Source organism: Rhinopithecus bieti, unplaced genomic scaffold (assembly GCF_001698545.2).
Source record: "Rhinopithecus bieti isolate Rb0 unplaced genomic scaffold, ASM169854v2 scaffold_28547, whole genome shotgun sequence".
Taxonomy (NCBI): Eukaryota; Metazoa; Chordata; class Mammalia; order Primates; family Cercopithecidae; genus Rhinopithecus; species Rhinopithecus bieti.
Window position 1 is genome coordinate 3,746,017 of NW_016813480.1, and position 14,849 is coordinate 3,760,865.

At 45.6% G+C, this 14,849-nt stretch overlaps 1 protein-coding gene and 1 long non-coding RNA gene across 2 annotated transcripts; both read left to right on the forward strand.

Moving 5' to 3' along the window:
* The first annotated feature begins 428 nt into the window (after positions 1–428).
* On the forward strand, positions 429–7,725 carry LOC108512912 (uncharacterized). The gene is made up of 3 exons (XR_001880742.1): positions 429–551; positions 6,579–6,664; positions 7,329–7,725. It is a non-coding gene; the product is annotated as an uncharacterized LOC108512912 (long non-coding RNA).
* Positions 7,726–8,926: 1,201 nt separating this feature from the next.
* Positions 8,927–13,893, forward strand: SHISA2 (shisa family member 2). The gene is made up of 2 exons (XM_017848524.1): positions 8,927–9,345; positions 12,878–13,893. Exons 1-2 carry the CDS (start codon positions 9,015–9,017, stop codon positions 13,429–13,431), a joined length of 885 nt encoding a protein of 294 aa, XP_017704013.1. The 5' UTR covers positions 8,927–9,014; the 3' UTR covers positions 13,432–13,893.
* The last annotated feature ends 956 nt before the right edge of the window (positions 13,894–14,849 follow it).

A 14,849-nucleotide genomic window follows, 5' to 3' on the forward strand; every position in this document is an offset into this window, starting at 1 on the left:
TTACTTAACAATGTATTTATTAGATGAGACACTATAATGATGTCAAAAAATTTAGCACAATGCCTGGCACAAACCAGATGCTCAATAAATAGCGGCTATTAGCTGATTGAACTTCATCTGTTCAAATATATTTTCTAATGTAAAAACAATAAAAAACAAAAAAACCGTTCCTTCTAATTCGGTAATGAAGGCTAGCTAGTTGGAGGCTCTCTAGATAACTACTACATTATATAAGAATTAACAGTATGAAGCCAGAAGTGTACTGAATGCTGTAAAGCTGTGAAATGGTCTGAAATACTTAACAAGTCTTACGGTGTTATTGGGACGATAACATTTTCAGAATATGGAACTTGTTAAACATTTTCCTGCTCATTTGGATACCACACAATGCAGAACATTCTGTTTATTCTTTCATCGGAGACATTTTGAGGAAAGGCAGATGTGGGGTACTATCCAAGGACTCCTTAAACAAACATGAAGTTTAATTCAATTGTTTCCTGAGAGGTTGACTTCTTCCAAAAGCCAAAGAAAATCTCTTACTAATCCAAAAGGTACAAAAATGAGGTTGAAACCATAGAACGAGGGAGGGCTTGGTTTGAAAAAGTGAACGTATTTGGACAGGGATAATTGCGGCCACTGTGAGGCTGTGCTGTGAAGGCCATAATTCTGCTTCTGTTAAAATAAGCAGCACAATGATTCTTTATCTTTTCATGTCTTTACCAGGAGGCTGCTAAGGCAGCTTTGATAAAGGGAGTTCCTGTTTATACCAAATCTAAACACCCAGGATCAATGGGACTTTTTTCCCTATGACCTGATCATATAAAAACAATAATTTTAATAATGAGAAATCTCAAGGAAACTATGATCCAAAAATGCCTTCTGAATTATTTTATTTAAAAATGTGAAATTATATTCAAGCAATCTAGTTTCTCAGCCTGAATGTAAAACAATAAAATTTCGTACAAAACATTTCTCTACCTCCTCTTGCTCCATCCCATTCAGAAATGTGTCTCCACTGTGGGAATCCCTGAAAAGTGTCTCCAGCTGCTTCTCGAACTCATATTCCTGGTCACCAGGAAGTGGGCACAGTTTCCTCATCCCTCCTCTAGCTCTCAGCCATACCTTCTATTCTGAGAGCAGAAGTCCGGGAGATACAGCTAGTGCTGCAGAAGGCACTGGCACTGCCATTGTCCACCGATACTGAACATGAGGCAGCTACAACCAAAGTGAACACCGCCAATGACAGCACATAGCTGCCATGTCCTACTGTCCGTCTGTGGGTAGCTTACATTTTTCTTTCACATGGTAATGGAGAGGAAACAACTCGTTCCTTTTTTGCATCTTCTTTCATTGCAAAACTCTTATTTTAAGCCTCGAATCTGTGGGGGCAGGACCATGGGAGGCTATGTACTAGGAATCACTAGGAATCACCTTCCCCTCTAAAACCACCGTCCAAGGATTTATTCTCAAGCATTGGTTATTTTTATTTATTTATTTTTTAGATGGAATCTAGCTCTATCGCCCAGGCTGGAGCACAGTGGCACAATTTCAGCTTGCTGCAACAGCCACCTCCTTTATTCAGGTGATTCTCATCCCTCAGCCTCCCTAGTAGCTGGGATTACAGGTGTGCACCACCACACCTGGCTAGTTTTTGTATTTTTAGTAGAGACAGGGTTTCACCATATTGGCCAGGCTGGTTCCTGAGCTCAAATGATCCCCTGCCTTGGCCTCCCAAAGTGCTGGGATTACAGGTGTGAACCACTGGGTGCGAGGAAGCATCAGATATTTTTTTTTCCCCTAGTCTTTTCAGATAGCCTATATCCGAGCTGCTGTACAGTACTCAGAATGATTTTCACAGTTAGGTAATTTCACTGGTTTCAAATTCCTTGAAACTAATAAGTCAATATTGAGGATTTTTGTGCCTGGCATATAGTACATGCTTAATAAATATTTATTGAATGGATAAATTGAGCTTACTCTATGTCCAGCATTCAGAGCACTCAGAAATAAGCAAGGGCTGGGTGCAGTGACTCACATCTGTAATCCCAGCACTTTGGGAGGTCAAGATGGGAGGATTGCTTGAGCCTAGGAGTTCAAGAGCAGCCTGGGCAACATAGCAAGACCCTATCACCACAAAAATAAAAAATTAGGCATGGTGGCACACACGTGTAGACCCAACTGAGGCTGAGGCAAGAGGATCTCTTGAGACCAGAAGGTCAAGACTGCACTGAACCGTGATTGCACCACTGCACTCCAGCCTGTGTGACAGTGAGATCTTGTCTCAAAACAAACAAACAAACAACAACAGCAAAAAACAATGAGTAAGGTTTAGTTTCCATTTTCAAGGAGTTGATTGTCTGGAAGAAGAGACAAGGGAATAAAAGAAATCCTAATTCCATAGAGACCAGAATAAAATGTACTGGAGGAAATTGAACTTGGATATGTACAATATTCAAATCTTAGCAGCCAGTTGGCCTCACTCCATTCTTCAACCATTTTATATCAGCACACATTTACTGTCTCTTATTCTAGACTGTGATCTAGTTTTCTCAAACTGTTTCTAGGGCATACATAGCTCCTGTCACTTCAAGTCATCCCTGTATGATCCATAGATAGAGTTAAGGCCCAAGCTGCCTTATATTTGAAGACTACGGTGAAGGAAGACCTCATGCTTGCATCTCATGGCATTCCTGATGTTAGTGGAGAGGAGAAAGGGGAGGGATGGTCTATTGGTCAACTCGGGGTGCCATAAGAAATGCCACAGATGGTGCTTAAACAGCCAACATTTATTTCTCACAGTTCTGGATGCTGGAAGTTTAAGATCAAGTTGCCTGCAAGTTTGGGTTTCTCCTGAGACCTCTCTCCTTTGCTTTTAGACAGCTGCCTTCTCACTGAGTGAGGACACCACCTTTGCTCTGTGCCAACACATGGCTGGTGTCTCTTCTTCTCATAAGGACAACCGTCCTTTTGGATTAGGACCCCACTGATTTAACCTTAATTACCTCCTTAGAGGCACTATTTCCTAGTAAAGTCACGTTAGGGATTAGGGGCTTTAACATATGAATTTTGGGGAGACACAATTCAGTCCGTAACAGAGTTTACAACATTTAGCTTAGGGACTTGGAATCACGCTCAGAGGTATCTGGCTGTGTTTCAGACTTTCTAAATGTTTCTCTTTCTGGGCCATTCACTGGTAAAAGAATAGATCCTCTCAAAATTGGTGCACCTGCTTCAGAACCTTCAAGTGACATCATGGGCAGATAACTACTTTCACAGCTGCAGGGTTTTATTTATTTATTTGTTCTAGATTCTTTTTTATTATGGTAAAATACACACAACATGAAAATACCATTAGTGACATTTAGTATATTCGTAATGTGTGCAACCATCACCACTGTCTGGCTCCAGAACATTTTCACCCCAGAAGGAAACCGTGTACCCATTAAGCAGTCACTTCCCCTTCTTCCTTCCTCCCAGCCCCTGACAGGCACTGATCTACTTTGAAAGAAAAAATTTGTAGAGACGGGGTCTCACTATGTTACCCAGGCCAATATTAAACTGCTGGGCTGAAGCAATCCACCTGTCTCAACCCCTACAAAGTGTTAGGATGACAGGAGTGAGCCACTACACCCAGCTCTGATCTACTTTCTGTCTCTTTGGATTTGCCTCTTCTGGACATTTTATATAAATGGGCTCATGCAGTATGTGCCTTTTGTGTCTGCTTTCTCTCACTTGCCCAGTGTTTTCGAAGTTCTTCTGTGTTGTAGCATGTATTCATGCTTCATTTCTTTTTATGTCCAAATAACATTCCAGTCGTACGAATATAACCCATTTTGTACATCCACTCATTAGTTAGCAGATATTTTAGTAGTTTCTACCCTTTGGCTATTGTAAATAGTGCTGCTATGGACATTTATATAGAAGTTTTTGTCTCTACATATGTTTTCATCTCTTTGGGGTTACCTAGGAGTGGACCTGCAGGGTCATATGGTTATTCTATGCCTGACTTTTTGAGGAACTGTCAAGCTTTTTTGCACAGTGGCTGAACCGTTTTACATTCCCATCAACAACAGCGTTCAAGGGATCTAATTTCCCTACAACCTTACCAACATTATTTCCCATTATCATCATCATTACTGTTATTGCCATCCTAGTGAAAGTAAAGTGATATCTTGTGGTTTTGATTTGCATTTCTCTAATGATTAACGATGTTGGAGGTGTTTTCATGTGCTTATTGGCCTTTTGTAGATCTTATTTGGAGAAATGTCTATTCAAGCCAGTTTTTTTGGTTGGGTTGCCTTTTTGTTCTGGGTTGTAAGAGTTCTCTTACACTCTGGATACGAGATTCTTTTCATATATATGATTTGCTTTCCCTTATGCTATTCTTTTAGATATGAAGGCATTAGTGAAATAAGCCCTCCATGAAACTCCATATCTCCAAAATGAAAATGTATCCACAGTAAACCTCAAAATCAAAAATTAAAGGGGGTTCACTAAAACAATGGAGTAAGGAGGGGGGATGAGAGAGAACTATGTCAATAGTTTATAATGACAAATGAGAAGAAATATAATTGAAAATATGGAAATTACTTTTCTGGAAGTCAGTATGTCAATTACAAGAAAATAAGGAGGGTGAAAATTAAAATTTTAAAGCAAGAACAATTTTTTCACAAATTTATGAACATTTTATTTTAGATGAGGTTAGGTAATCAGAAGACAAAATTAAAATAAATGTAAATTAACACATTTGTTTGGGTTTTAACAAAAACACTTTAATTTAAAAGAACTTTTGGTAAACCAAATGCCAAATTTTCAATACTATTTCTATTTATGAGAGAAGAGGAGAAAAAGATGAATGAACCTAGTGAAGGCCATTCTCCCTAAACAGACTGCTGACGGGTGTGCAGATGGTAAGAACCTTCTGCTCTTGCTGAAACTTGCAGAAAAACACTGTAGATCTTGCAGCTTTTAGAACTGCCAGCCAAATGAAATATGATTACCTCCATCTGATTTGTAGCAACTCTAGTTAGTAAAGTTGTAAGTAATCATTTCTTTAGTTACATGACTTGCTATTTGTACTAGTGAAGATGTGTCAGAAGTTTGCTTTTAAATCAATTGGATTTTATTTATATATATATCTATGTATATACACACACAGGCACATACTGAAAGGCAAAATAACTTGAAAATATACTTTTTCAGTTAGTGTCTATAGAATTCAACTTTTTAAAAAAGGGGGCGGCACGCTTTCATATGTTTTTAAATATATTTTGGCAGACTGCCTGACATTTCATTTTGATTATCGTAAATTATGATTACTGCTACCTTTATGTTGTAATTACTAGTTATAGTTTCTCAGAAGAAATGAGTAAAATAGTTTTGGTTGTCTTTTAAGACCAATGAGGGATTTTTAAAAAATTTCCTATGGAAGGAACAAGACTATTTTAACATCTCCCCGTAGCACCTCCCATGCAGAACCTCACTAAATACTTGGCAAGTTATTTTATAAAATTTCAGTACAGCATTCCAGATATACAAAGAAACGATGATATGAGAGACAAAGTGACATAAACGACCTTTCAGCGTTGAAGATGGTCAATCACTACGTAAAGTAACCGTGAAAGGGCCTCCCCCTAACTGTTAAGGAAGAAAGGAAACACAGTAATAAAAAAAAAAAGAAGATGAATTTGCTTAGAGCACCATACTTCTAAGTTCACCAATTATAGATTAAATTGTAGACTATTTGGGAAAAACTTTGTGTTTTAAAGGTGGCACTATCTGGTCACAAAATCAATTCCAATATGAAATGTTAAACAATTTTTTTCTTCATAAATAAATTCTAACAAGTTGTGGATGTTTTGGTGAATAGGATCAGTGGATCGTGGAAGGAGGTTATGGCATAGGTACTGTCTGAAATTATACAATTCTAAATAGTACAATAAGTACAATTCTCTTGCATTAATTGTTTTTCCAAATGGCAAAAACAAAGTATTCACCCTCTGAACACCACCCAAATCAACTCGTGCTGCCATAGGAAGATGATATCTAACCATCTCATGGTCTGTACAGAACTCCCAGTTAATCAATCCTGGGCTTTCTGTAATGGAGGCTGTGGTGACCAGCAGTGTGGTGGGTGGGCTTAGGAGTCAGGAAAAATTGGGTACAGTCCAGGCAAACTAACACTCTCTATCTTTAGGGATTGAGCAAGTATCCTCACCAGTAAAATGAGGATAGTAATACTGTCTTATTTATAGGGCTGCTGTGAGGATTAAATGAAACCATGCACGTGAAATTCTTAGCATGGTGGCTGGCTCATAGTAGGCTCTCAATAAATGTTGGCTAATGGTATCTTCTAAGAAAACGACTCATTCTGGAAGACTCAGTCTTCCCTTGGCTTCTTCTGGCCTCATTTTAAGTGTTATTCCTTTGATGATTTTTCTGACCTCCTTCCCCACCCTAACCTAGATTATGTGCTTAAATTGATGCTGTTCATTGTGGGTGAGAGCTTTGATCATACTTGCATTCTCTTTGCTTATTCAGTTCTTTGTCTTTTTGTCTGATTTCTGTGTTTTACCCAGGAGACTTTAGGCCCTATTTGAAGAAAATGGCCGTGCTGTCTGGCTTCTTGATGAGTCCCAGTAAACAGCACAGAACACAGTACACTGTAAGTGCATGGCATGTATTTCTTGAATGAATGATTTCTTGATACTGAAAATTTTTTTAGCTTACTAGCTTAAGAAATTTGGTGAATAGTGCATTTAAAATACATAATTCTGTGTAGCTAAAAATGATACACAACCAAAAAAACTGCAAGAAAACAAAGTGCAATGCTTGGAGAGAGGTTTAGTGAAAAGAATAAGGTGTGTGTTGGGGAGCGGGGACATAGGGTACGGTTTTTTCTTGGATTTGACATTGTTGGGACAAGTGGAAGAATAATCAACAATGTCACATTAACCAGAATACACAAGCATCCAACGGTTGCTTGAATCTGAGTGTCTTTGCTGTAAATAAAATTGCCTGTGTTCTGAAGTCATGAACTTGGAAGGGATCTTAGTGATCATCACGTCCTATGCTCCACTTTATAGATGAAGACACTGAGACCAGAAAAACGCAGTGATTCTCTACTAGTAGAGCTAGGTCTAGAATTCAGTTCTGCTGACTCCCAGACGTTGTGGGAAGGGGCGTTCGTTCCTTTAAAAATAATCACTGCTGCTTTAATAACATCAGCACCTGTTGTTCCAGCTTCTGGAAGAGAGAAGCTATTAATTTCTCCTTCATCAAAGCTGAATTTCTGGTCTGTCTGAACCTTGTTTTCTTCCTGACTGCAGCTGTCTAAACCACTAAGGCCACATGTTGGACGGAGGCACTTTCCTGCTGGAATCCGATAAATCACCACACCCAAATATAGAAAGTAAAAGGGACACAGATCATCCAGACCGTGGCCGAATGTGTGACATCTTTGCAGAACTCTCTCCGTTCCACCTTGTGGTGGAGGCCTCCAGCCCACCAGACACAGCCCCAGGCGTGTGAGTGAGCCACAAACATCGGAGCTCTTCCTGCATAGGGCCTGGGACCAACCGTGGCCAGGACATCAGCTGCTGGAAGCTGAGAGAGTTCATCTGAGCGGCGAGTTTATGATCTGTAGAGTGGACAGTAATCGTAATCCCTTGAGAAGTTTGCAGAAACGAACCGAATGTTGAATGCCAAAGATCTTCACAAAGCAAATTGAGTTTCTTCCATTATTATTGTTATTTGTGTTAGCGAGTCCTGGATTGCTTAGGTTGTGTTTCCTCCCGCGCCTATTCCAGCAGGCAGACCCCGCCCACGGCCACACCTTTCTCCTCGCCCGGTTAGGAAAGAGAGGGGCTGCCCTGCGCCGGCGGGGGTTCCTGGGCGACCGGGAGCCGCGCAGCGCGCATGCGCGCTGGGGAGCGGGGCGCTGCCAGCCTCTATAAAAACGCAGCTCAGCGCGCAGCTAGCGGAGTCGCAGCTGGCCTGGCACCGGGCGAAGAGAGGTTGCGCGCGGCTGCAGCGCTCGGCTTCTCCCGTAGCCCGGAGGAACGAAACTTCCGTGGGAGGCTTCCATCGGTGCGCACCTCCCGAGGGCGAAGCAGCGACCCGGAGAGGGAGCGCCGGCCGGAGGCTGCCGGGCTCCTGTGGGACCGCGCTGCAGCCGGGGAGGCGGAGAAGGGGAACCCGGGCGAGCCGCCCGGCTGGATCCGCGCCCAGCAGCAGCCGCGGCCGCCGCCAGCCGGGCAGGCTCCGAGGACTGCGGCTTGGGGCGCGCCGGATCCTCGCCTGCGTCCTGGACGTTCCCGGGATCGGGAGCGCTCCCTCGGCAACGTGCTGGGAGGATTGGCCGTCGGCCCCGCCGAGTGGAGCGTCGGGGCTGCACCCCTGAGGGCTGCCCGGGCGGCCCGGCCGGAGCCATGCGGACCAAGTTCGGGGCAGAGGAGGTTGAGCGCGGCCGGCTGCCTCACTTGCTGCCCAGAGTCTTGCGCGCACTGCCCGCCTTCGCTCCTTCTACCTGCCCGAGGAGGGGATAAAGGAGGGGACACGGGCCCCAATTCGCGCGCGGGACCCTGAGGCTTAAACCCTGCGGCGGAGTCCTGGCTCCAGGTCCTTGGGGGCGCGCCCAGTGGTCATCCGGCTAGAGTGAGCGTCCCTTCGGGGATGCTCAGGGAGGGTCCGGTTGCCGGTGAAGCCTCCAGAGGCTTCGGGACGACAGTCCCGGGGGCCTTCTTACTGCATCCTGAGATTTCCATCAGCGAGTGCAACTCATAAGGCAGCCCCTAAGGGGACCGGGCCACCGGCTGAGGAGGGGGATGGCTTAGGAGCTCCTGGACCTAGGGCCCGGCGTCGTCGCCTCCTGGGTGTCGCGGCAGAGGTTAGTGGCCCGCGCGGAAAGCGCCGCGGGACAGTCAGCGACGAGGCCCGGGGGTCGCCGGGGCCACGACTTCTCGGAGACCGCCCTGCGCTCTCTGGAGACGCGCCGCCCGCGCCAGGGTGGTGCCATGTGGGGCGGTCGCCGCTCATCCGTCGCCTCCCGGAACGCCGCTTCGCTCCTGCAGCTGCTGCTGGCCGCGCTGTTGGCGGCGGGGGCGAGGGCCAGCGGCGAGTACTGCCACGGCTGGCTGGATGCGCAGGGCGTCTGGCGCATCGGCTTCCAGTGTCCCGAGCGCTTCGACGGCGGCGACGCCACCATCTGCTGCGGCAGCTGCGCGTTGCGCTACTGCTGCTCCAGCGCCGAGGCGCGCCTGGACCAGGGCGGCTGCGACAACGACCGCCAGCAGGGCGCGGGCGAGCCTGGCAGGGCGGACAAAGACGGCCCCGACGGCTCGGCAGGTAGGGCGGCCTGCGCCCAGCGCGAAAGGGAGGACGGTTGGCGTTGCCTGGACGTCAGGGACCTGGGAGCTTGGAAGGGGAGATTCAGGAAAGGACCTAGGACCAGGAGGCGGAGTCTGCAGTCTGGCTTATTACTTGGTCGCTGTGGGTTACTAATTCACCCCCACGGGCCTCAGTTTCTCCATCTGTCAGCCAAAGGGTGGCTTAGAGTGAATTTTCCGAAGAAAATCACACTCCTAAGGCAGTGTGGGCCACAGAGAGCCCCCATATTCCTTCCGACCAGGGTCCTCCGGGCCCCTCTGGCGTCTCCTGTCTCCATAGGGCTCCATGTCTTAGGGGTACCCGAGAAGACAGTGAGGGTGCGCCCCCGCCCGTGAGGGCCTGGCAGACGTCCTTCCCTGAAGGCTCCCCGAAAAGAAGGCAGCTCCTCAGAGCTTTCCCCGGGGCTGCTGCCCTGTGCCAGACGCGGCGGATTCCCATCTTCTCCACGCGGCGGCCCCTCTTCCCTGCAGCCACCCGCCTCTGGGGTTTCTGGATTGTTTTCCTTACCACGTCAGACTTAGTAGGTGTAACATCGGAGCAGTGCCCAGCCTTGCTCTTTGTGGCTTTGATTTCTTTTTTTTTTTTTTTTTCAAATTGCCAAAGCCAGACTTGGAAAGTAAACCCGTTGAAGAATTTGGTAGGTTGCGTTGCACTTCACTCTTCAGAAACCTTCCGGAATGCTTCCCTGGGGTGTCTACACCGTCTCTCTCTCTCCTCTCTCTCTCTCTCTTTCTCTCGTTCGGGGGAGGGGAGGTAAAATGGCAAACGTATCCCCGAGGGGGCGGCTCCTCCTTTTTGGGGGCCCGCTGGGTGTACCTGGGAGACGTCGCTAGCACCCGGAGCCTGGGTTCGGGCTGCCTTGAGCTTTGGCACAGCGTGGTTTGTGTTTACAGAGCTGCCTCCCAGGACCCGGTGAGAGACAGCGCTTTTCAGTGCCGTTCCCTTTTGCAGTCAAGCATTTTATTAGCCTGCTACTCCTATTGTTCTGTCTTGAATCTGAAGAGAGGGTAATTCCAGAACCAGCGCAGTCTTAAAACACAGGCTCAGCCTCGCAGACTGTGTGGCCATGGAAGAAAGCCCGGAGAAGCGAACCAGACCCCAAACACCTACAGTGAGATGTCTGCTGAATTGGGCTCATTAATGGTTTCCAAAAAGTTGGGATGGCTTTGGACTAGTCGGGACTGCTCATGACGAGACTTTTGACGCCCTGTGTTGTGCATGGGTGCCTTCTTCATGCTACTTTTAAACGTTTTTTTCCTAAAAATTGTATTTCTTCCACTTCTCTTCTGCAGTGAAGGACAATATGCCTAATTAAGCCTGCCGGGGGCTTATGGTAGCACTGCATTCCTTACCCCTGTGTAGTTATTTACATTTCCAATTAAAAATCCTGGAAAGAGAACAGTTATTTCTCCCCAAAACTCATTATGTGGACTGATGCTGGTTTCAGCCAGTTTCTGCTATGACTGGGGTACATTTTTTTCCTGTCTTTCTCTTATTAATTTATTTTTTGATAACATATTTAGGGCTTGTGTCTCAATTTAGAGAATGAAATATTTATAACACGCCAAGGAAAAAGCCCTGCATCCACTTCTCCAGTGATCCGTAGTTAGCCTGAAGTGATAGTGTAATTAGAACAGGTCTACTGCCAGGCACCAGCTGTGCTGCAGACACTGTAGCAAGTGTTTCTACCTGCTAAACGGGCGCTATATATAGAAACTGCTCTGTTTAGCATTGAAACTCCAGGAAATCTTCCACAGTCAGCCTTTGGTTAAATACCTATAAAGTATTGTTTTACTTACAAAGCATTATTTCTCCATAATTCCACCTGGTGTTATACTTTAAAAACACTGACTCCAGGAATACCAGAACAGTCGAAAGGAGCGTAATTAGAAAGCCTGGCTGCTCTCATGGATGATCAAAGGGTATTCATAGAGCTGACCTCAAAGGCGCGGGATCCTTCCAAAAATGCTGCCCCATCTGACTGTGGGCTGGCATTATGTTTTGCCAAGACCAGTAAGACCCAATCCGTCCCTGTCTTCATGTGTTTCCCAAAAATGTAGTCAGGGGGATGGGACAAGCACACATCAGAAAATGCAGGCTGTCGGTAACATAGGGTAGAATTCCACGAAGGTGGCTCAGAGGCATTCTGCAGGCACCTCCCGTCTGATTCTACCCCATCAACCTGCGTCTAGTTTCTAAAGCCTTGTAGTGCCATCCCTATGGCTCCTAAAAGATTTAAGAAACTAATTTTATTTATTTATTTATTTGAGTTGGACTCTCACTCTGTCGCCCAGGCTGGAGTACAAGGGCACGGTCTCAGCTTACTGCAACCTCTGCCTCCTGGGTCCAAGCGATTCTTCTGCCTCAGCCTCCAGAGTAGCTGGGATTACAGGTGCGCGTCACCACACCCAGCTAATTTTTGTGGTTTTAGTAGAGACGGGGTTTCACCACGTTGGCCAGGCTGGTCTTGGAACTCCTGATCTCAGGTGATCCACCCACCTTGGCCTCCCCAAGTGCTGGGATTAAAGGTGTGAGCCACCGTGCCCCGCCAGAAACTAATTTTAAAATGGAGTTTGCTAGTGGTTTTATCAAAAGGTTTTGTTTTACTTTTATTGTTTTCTATTTTAAAATCAGCTTCCCTGGTGAAGTATCGTGGCCGTTGCTTTATGCTCTGAGGGCTCTCCCTGTGCACTCTTGCCTTCTTGGCTTGCCATGGGTGACTCTTCTTCCTGCAACACTTGTCTTGTTGCTCCTGATGTTTGCTCTTGGGACACTGTTTCAGGATGGCCCAATGCCTGGAATAACTTCCCGCCACCTCCACACAGACCCCGTCACCTGGACGCAATGCTACCCAAGGACCCTGGCTTTTGCTAGGAAAGAGTGAGGAGGGTCTTTTTTCAGCCCCTTCTTGACCCTCTTGTGCCGTACAGATGCCTTTTGGAAATGGTAGTGACTTAGAGTCTGGCCTAAATTTTTGACTTAACTGCTTATGAAAAAAGAACTTGCTAAAGAATGGTAAAAAGAAATTTGCAAGGAACTTAACTTTCTGGGGGAAAAAAGACTTTTAAATAAGTTACAGTCATTATTACTATGAAGATCCTACAACAATATGGTAGGGCAGACTTGTTTGCACAGTTCGATTATGGTAGGAAGTTTAGAACCATAACTGTCTTAACCTATTAAACCCATATTTTTGCTAAATTGGATATCCGGCTCAATCAGTCTTGCAGTTGATGAGTTGAACTAAATATAAACAGTTTGCTTCTAGGGGCTGAACTGCCATGCCTGTAGGGTCTCAGGATCTTTCTAAACACTTGATAAAGAATGGTGCATCTTATGGACTCCTAATATACGAACCAATTAGCCCAGTGTCGGTCCTTCAGCTGTGGGTTATCGGTGTTGCTCATTCATTCATTGCCATTGCCAGTCGGTGATTGGTACTGCATTCCTAGAGTAAATCATAATGTTGTGCTTCTGTCCTTTGCTTCAGTGCCCATCTACGTGCCGTTCCTCATCGTTGGCTCCGTGTTTGTCGCCTTTATCATCTTGGGGTCCCTGGTGGCAGCCTGTTGCTGCAGATGTCTCCGGCCTAAGCAGGATCCCCAACAGAGCCGAGCCCCAGGGGGTAACCGCTTGATGGAGACCATCCCCATGATCCCCAGTGCCAGCACCTCCCGGGGGTCGTCCTCACGCCAGTCCAGCACAGCTGCCAGTTCCAGCTCCAGCGCCAACTCGGGGGCCCGGGCGCCCCCAACAAGGTCACAGACCAACTGTTGCTTGCCGGAAGGGACCATGAACAATGTGTATGTCAACATGCCCACGAATTTCTCTGTGCTGAACTGTCAGCAGGCCACCCAGATTGTGCCACATCAAGGGCAGTATCTGCATCCCCCATACGTGGGGTACACGGTGCAGCATGACTCTGTGCCCATGACTGCTGTGCCACCTTTCATGGACGGCCTGCAGCCTGGCTACAGGCAGATTCAGTCCCCCTTCCCTCACACCAACAGTGAACAGAAGATGTACCCAGCGGTGACTGTATAACCCAGAGTCACTGGCGGGTTCCTTTACTGAAGGGAGAGGAAGGCAGGGGTGGGTTCTCGAGGTGGAAGTCTGCACATGTCGGTGGTATTTATGGCACGATGCCTTTGGATGGCTTCATTTGCCCCCAGACTGTATGCAAACATCTCCACATTAGCATTTCTGGATATGTTTCATCCAGGGTATCGTTGATTTATGATGGGAAACTGGCCTCAGCTGGAGATGCCTGTGATGTTGCTGATGGGTAGGTAACAAATGCTTGAGTTCAAGTGCCCTTGAGAGATGGTTGGCGAAAGAATTTTATAAACTGATAGATTAAGGGTTTTTATTATGTTGTTATTATTATTTCTTTTTTGTTGTTGACTGCACAAGATCAAAATGCCTGTTATCTCCCTTTTACCTGGGCCTTTTTTTTTTTTTAATGAGACAGGATCTTGCTCTGTTGCCCAGACTGGAGTGCAGTGGTGCTATCTTGACTCACTGCAACTTCAGCCTCCTGGATTCAAGCAATTCTCCTGCCTCAGCCTCCCAAGTGGCTGGGATTACAGGTGCCTGCCCCCACGGCTAATTTTTTGTATTTTTTGTAGAGATGGGGTTTCACCATGTTGGCTAGGCTGGTCTCACACTCCTGACCTCAAGCGATCTGCCTGTCTCAGCCTCCCAAAGTGCTGGGATTACAGGTGTGAGCCACTGCCCCCAGCCTGAGCCATTATTTTATTTTTTTATTTTTATTTTTTTAATGCATCCAAGGTTAAGGGGAAGACACAAATAACAGGACTATTCTAAAAGGAAACCTGTTTGAACTCTGTGAGATCAGTCATCAGCCTCAGTATTCCACAGGCACACCTTACTTTCATTGTAAAAAGATATATATATTTTGTCTATTTTTGTGCTTTTGGGGCCTATTTTGTGCTTTTTTACCTTGTGTAGAGATCTTATTACAAAGTGATTTTCTACATTAAAAAGAGACTGAATAAATTGTATAGTTACTGAACTAATGAAGACATTTCAGAACTCTGGGATGATTTTAATCTTGAAGTAGTAGGTGGTGTAGTATTAAAACCATTCACCCCCTTCTTGATTGTATCTTAATTTTCTGGCTTTAAGGTGACACCTGAGAGAGGTAATGCATTCTTTTTTATATTGAAATCATAAGCTATCACCTGCTGCTTCTCTGAGTTACTTTGAATTTTGCCTTGTGGTTACGGTTTGGCATTTCTTTCTGTTTGGTTTTCAGATCCCTGTGTCTATATAGTCCTGAGTGCAAGTAATTACTATACTTATAAATGAAGATCAGTATTTCTGCCTAGATCTGATAAAACATTTTCTTGTTTTAGTTATAAAAATTCAAAGAAATGTGTTACAAAGATACTTAGTATAGCTCCTTAGTCATAACCTGAGACTTGGGATGAAATTTAAAC